Raw genomic sequence first — 6,000 nt, 5'->3', positions numbered from 1 at the left:
GTCCAGCGAATTATAATTTTTTTTTTTAAACCGAGAACGGAAGTCCGATCGATTTTTCTTCATCGACTAGCAGCCCGAGGAAATCCCTCTCCGACAAGCGATACAAACCTGCATTTTAATCCCCCCCCCCCCCCCCCCCATAGGCGCCAGAGTCACACACACAGCCAGTGGCAGATCTGCAGCGCCGCTGAAGGTAGGTTTTGTGACATCGCTACAGAAGCTGCAGCTGAAAGCACTTCCCACAGGTTTAATTCTCAGGAAATTTCCCTGACTTCCCACATACTGTAGAAGGAGCATACCAGTGTCTGAACCCTGCATTGCTGCCAGACTAAGAAAGAACTGCAAGAAGAAAAATAATCCTGACCTTATCCTGCCCTCACCTTCCACTCAGCCTCCTCACCAAAGGCTCCACGCTTACCTTGAAACACAGCACTTAGCTTCATGAGTCAAAGTCTCTGCATTTACCCCCAACACGGCCACTCAGAGTCATAGAGCATGGAAACAGGTCCTTCTGCCCAACTTGCCCATGCTGACCAAGATGCTTCATTTACACTAGTCGCACGTGCCTGTGTTTGGCCCATATTCCACTAAACCTTTCCTATACAAGTACCACACAAAAGCTTTTCACTGTACATCTCGGTACATATGACAATAAACGTTAAAAAAAGGTGCATCCTCTCCAGCTTGTACATCCGTAACATTATGCCTCAACTACTTTATGCCTTCCTGCCAAAAAAACCTTCTTCACTACCCTGTCTACCTGCAATTTCATTTTCAGGGATCTATGTATTTATACTCCTATATCCTTCTATTCCAAAACACTCCTACGATCCTATCATTCATTGTGATGGTCCTACCCTGGTCTGACTTCCCAAAATACACCACTTCACACTTATCTGAATTAAACTCCATCGCCATTATTCTTGGTAACAACTATCTTCACTGTCTGTGCGACCACCTATTTTCGTGTCTTCTGCAAATTTACTAATAATCTTTTCATACATTTATATATTCTTATCCAAATCGTTTATAAAAGATTGCTGTGGCAAGTGACTTACCTCTCACTGGCACTAACGTTTCCACCAGTTAGCATTAATCTGAAGGGTCGCAACGCAGAAAGCCATGAATGCTGTCTGACCTGCTACGTTCTCCAGCCTTTTGTTTGTTTCTGCTCCAGATTTCAGTATCTGCAGTCTCTTATGCTGGTGGGACAGGCAGCATCTCTGGAGAGAAGGAATGGGTGACGTTTTGGGTCAAGACCCTTCTTCACTCTCTTATGTATGTATTTTGAGATGTCACTGGAGGGAATGAGCATTGAGAATGGTGTGCCAATCAACTAGGCTTCTTGATTACAAGTTTCAAGCATTAGTAGAACTACAATAGCCTAGGCAAGTTGATTTGAATAGAAAGATACAGCATGGAAACAGGCCCTTCGACCCACTCAATCCATGCCAACCATCGATCTCCCCTTCACAGTAGTTTCATGTTATCTCATTTTCGCATTTACTTCCTACACACTAGGGACAATTCTACCAATGTCAATTGTAACCCGTACATCTTTGGGTTGTGGGAGAAAACCAGAGCACACATGGTCACAGGGAGATCGTTGAAGCACCACACACAGACAGCACCCAAGGTCAGAATTGAACCTGAATCTCTGGCGCTGAGGCAGCAGCTTACCAGCAGCGCCACAGTGCAAAGCGTTCCATTATCTTCCCAAATTACTTTGTAGCTGGTGGAAACATTCGGGACATCCACGGGTCACATGCCACAGCAAATCCCACCACTGACCTCTTGTGAGGCACATCCATGTCTAGTCTATTGTTCAACAGAGAACCTTCAAGATGCTGATAGCTGGGAATCAATGCCAGCAATGTCATTGAATATTGATGCTGTGGTTTAAGTGTTCTGTTGAACATGCTCTTTGGCTGGTGCAAAGACAACTCATCAGCTGAGAATTTGAAAGAAGAAAGATCATCAATTAAGCCACTAGGGGTGGTGCAATGGGACTTGGAAGTGCTGTTGCAAGATTCCCAAAAGGTTAATTTTCAAGTTGAATCGGTAGTAAGGATAGCAAATGTATTTATTTCAAGAGGACTAGAATACAAAAACAGGGATGTAATGCTGAGGCTTTATAAGGCACTGGTCAGACCACATTTGGAATTTTGAGAGCAGTTTTGGGTCCTATATCTTGAGGAAGGATGTGCTGGTATGGGAGAGGGTCCAGAGGAGGTTCACGGGAATGATTCCAGGGATGATTGGGTTTAACGTATGATGAATGTTTGACGGCACTGGGCCTGTACTCGCTGGAGTTTAGAAGAATGAGGGGGAATCTCATTGAAACTTACCAAATAGTGAAAGGCCTGCATAGAGTGAATGTGGAGAGGATATTTCCATTAGTAAGAGAGTCTGGGACCAGAGGGCACAGTCTCAGACTAAAAGGACATACCTTTAGAAAGGAGATGAGGAATTTCTCTAGTCAGAGGTTGGTGAATCTGTGGAATTCATTGCTACCGATGGCTGTGGAGTCCAAGTCATTGGGTATTTTTAAGGCGGACATTGACAGATTCTAGATTAGTAAGGGTGTCAATGGTTATGGGGAGGAGGCAGGATAATGGGGTTGAAAGGGAACGATAGATCTGCCATGATTGAATTCGATGGTCTGAATGGCCTAATGCTGCTCCTATGACTTATGAACTTAAGAGATGTTTATTAATGAGCAAGTTACCAGTAAATAAATGATTCTTGACGTTTATTTACAAATCAGGTCATGACCTGAGGCTTCAATCTGATATTAACACTAAATCCATTCCTCTTAAATCACGTCGCTGCATTAAAATCAATGGCAAAGCACTCCCTGCATCTTTGACTGGGGGTTGCTCACAGATTCCCCACCTTTAGTGGAAAGTAACATAAAGTTGGTGTATCTCAGCAGGTCAAACAGCATCTCTGGAGATTGAATATTTATTACATGTCATTTGAACCTCAGTGAGGCTCAAACGAAACTTAGTTTCCACAGCCATACAAACAGAGACAATTCCTACAAGACACACACACAATTCAAGTTACACAAACATCCATCACAGTGAATCTCCTCCTCACTGTGATGGAAGGCAAAGTCGTTCTCTCCCCTGCACCATTTTTCTCCCGATGCTGAAGCCCCAGGCGGGCGATAAGTTCCACGGCCATTTTAGGCCGCGCCGGGCGATGTACGGCCCCGCTCCGGGTCGTTCCAACCTCACGACACGGGCTGGAGAAGTCGCGTTGCGGGAGCTCCGGAAAGCGATCTCTCACCCGGACCCGCGAGCTCCCGATGTCCCAGTCCACCAGACCTACGGCTGCAGCTGGAGCTTCCGAACACCGGGGTCGAGCCGCAGCAGCGAACCACCACTGCTCCCAACGCTCCGAGGCCAGCCAGCCCCACGATGGTAAGTCCGCAGCTCCGCAGGCTCCTGGACTGGAGCCCCCAGGTCGTTCCAGCTGGAGGCCGCTCCACGGTGCTAGGCCCCAACGACAACGGAGACCCGACAGGGAAAAGGTCGGGTCTCCCATGCAGGGAAGAGATTTTAAAGTCCCCTCCCCCCACATATACACAGTTAAAAACACTATTAAGAGATAAGGAATAGGTGAAGTTTTGGGTCGAGACCCTTCAGATTGAAGACGGGTCTTGATCCAAAACATCACTTATTCCTTTTCTCCAGGGATGCTGCCTGGCCTGCTGAGTTACTCCAGTTTTTTGTGCCTGTCTTCGGTTTAAACCAGCATCTGTGGTTTCTTCCTAAACATAAATTCAAACTGGCTGATGTGTTTCAAAATCATCTGAGGTACAGCTAAACAAATGATAACAGTCTGAGGAAGGTTGCGACCCGAAACATCACCCATTCCTTCTATCCAGAGATGCTGCCTGTTCCGCTGAGTTATTCCAGCATTTTGTGTCTAACTGCGGTGCAAATCAGCATCTGCAGTTCCTTCCCACACAATAGCAAATTTCAGGATGTAGCTTTTGTAATTTCACATTTGTATTTGGGCAAAATCAATTGGCATCAAAGTGAAGCCATTCAAATAATCAATCATGTAACATAATTAGGAAGGTGGCTTTGGTCGATAGGGGTTCACTCATTTACGCCTGCAAAGTTGCTGAAACATGCAACATTAACCTGCAAAAGTTAGGACTTATAGAACTAGGTAGTGTAAACCAACTTTGCTATGTCAGCATCTCATATGGCAAGGAAAGATCATTTTGGTCATAATTATTTTTAATGTATATGATTTACAAGGCCCTGATTAGACAAATTTAAACATTAGGATGTAGGATATAACATAAACCAGATACAGTCTAAGCAAATGTAAAAGCAGAGAAGCATACACAACCTGTTTTATATTTATGCTGCACTTCAAACCCATTTCTCCAAATTAGAAAAAAAATCTAGTCAACAAAAGATTGCTACTAAGCAATTTTACCATGTCTTTGAGAAAGAAAAACTCATTTTAGATTTGCTAAATTCCTAGTGTTTGTTGCTAAAAAAGTTAAATTTAGTGCAATTTCAACAGTATCACCTAATTAGAAATCATCTCAGACTAATGTTTAATAGTATGCAGTAGATTAAGAATTGAGGTAATTTCAAAGTTAACAGTAAGAATCTTTTACAGAAAATGTTTCTTATTGCTGGTAGTATTGCTGCTGAGGGTAGGGGTATCCAGGCTGTTGGGGCTGTTGGGGCTGCTGTGCACTTTGGAAAGGTGGCTGCCCAGGAGGCTGGTACATATACGGCATGTTGTATTGGCCATAACCAAACTGGCCGTATCCTACAGGCATGGGCATTTGGTAATACCTGAAAAATAAAGCAAGCAATGTTAAAAAAAGAATGGATCATACTTCAAAAATCACACCCTATTCAGCATTTATGCTCCTACAAAAACGGAAAGCAGTGACTTAGAGATGTGAGATTTAGACAGCAAACATTGTCAATGGTCAGCTTTTGCAATCCCTCTTCCTCTGTCTCAGTTCAGTTTAGTTTATTATCACGTGTACCGAGGCACAATGAAAAGCTTTTGTCTCCTTCATTTACGTTTTGTTTTGCTGATTTTTGTTGCAATATAACTTTATGTATCTATTTTAAACTTCATGCCTTCTTAAAACATAGACCAGTACAGTACAAGTACAGGCTCTTTGGCCCACAAGGCCTGTGCTGACATAAAGCCAAGGCCATTACTGCATACAACCTTTACCCCTCTATTCTTGCACATGCATGTTCCTGTGCAAAAGTCTTTTAAATACCACTGATAATTCTGCTTCAACTACAACCTCCGCATTCCAAGCACTCACCACCCTCTGTGTAAAAACATGCCTAGTACCTCTCCTTTAAACTTTACCCATCTCACCTTAAAGCTAGTCCTACAGCATTTGAATTTTCCATCCTGCGAAAAAGATTCTGTCTATCTATACCTCTCATAATTTTATACACTTCTATCAGGTCTCCCCACAATCTCCAGCATTCCAGAGAAATCAACCCAAGTCTGTCCAACCTCTCCCTGCAGCTAATACCCACTGATCCAGACATCATTCTGGTAAACCCCCTCTCCGCCCCATCCAAAGTCTCCATATACTTCCTGTAATGGGGTAACCAGAACTGTATACAAAATGTTATAACTAACTTTGTATATTAGTCCTTGTACTATATTAGTCCTTAACCATCCCATATTCCCAAACATCCATCAAAGATAATATGATTTTGATTTGGGATGGGGTGGTGTGGGAAGAAGACTGGCAAAGAAAGACACGACAATGGGCCTTCTAGCTAATTCAATGGAGTATTGGTGAGAATTGGCCGCTTGCTGATCTCAAATAAAAACAGAAAAACATTGGAAACATTCAGTAGGTTTCTTCAACCTAAATGTTAACTCTGTTTTACTCTCTTCTTGATGCTGCCTGGACTACTGAATGTTTCCAGTACTTTCTGTTTTTATAATTAAACATAATAGCAGTGATAATTGAAGACT

The 6,000-nt window shown here is 43.2% G+C and overlaps 1 protein-coding gene across 4 annotated transcripts in view; it reads right to left on the bottom strand.

The window, feature by feature from the left end:
- Positions 1 to 4,238: 4,238 nt before the first annotated feature.
- The window catches only part of LOC116972395 (programmed cell death 6 interacting protein), a 65,301-nt gene continuing 63,539 nt past the window's right edge, over positions 4,239 to 6,000 (bottom strand). For 2 of the 4 annotated variants that reach the window (XM_033020028.1, XM_033020029.1), the window contains exon 19: positions 4,239 to 4,832. In XM_033020028.1, coding sequence (XP_032875919.1) covers positions 4,661 to 4,832 — 172 coding nt within the window. In that variant the 3' untranslated portion in view covers positions 4,239 to 4,660. The remainder of the gene's footprint in view (positions 4,833 to 6,000) is intronic. The other 2 variants (XM_033020031.1, XM_033020030.1) reach the window with 2 other exon arrangements.

This window comes from Amblyraja radiata, chromosome 4 (genome assembly GCF_010909765.2).
Source record: "Amblyraja radiata isolate CabotCenter1 chromosome 4, sAmbRad1.1.pri, whole genome shotgun sequence".
Taxonomy (NCBI): domain Eukaryota; kingdom Metazoa; phylum Chordata; class Chondrichthyes; order Rajiformes; family Rajidae; genus Amblyraja; species Amblyraja radiata.
This window is presented reverse-complemented; position numbering and strand designations above follow the sequence as displayed.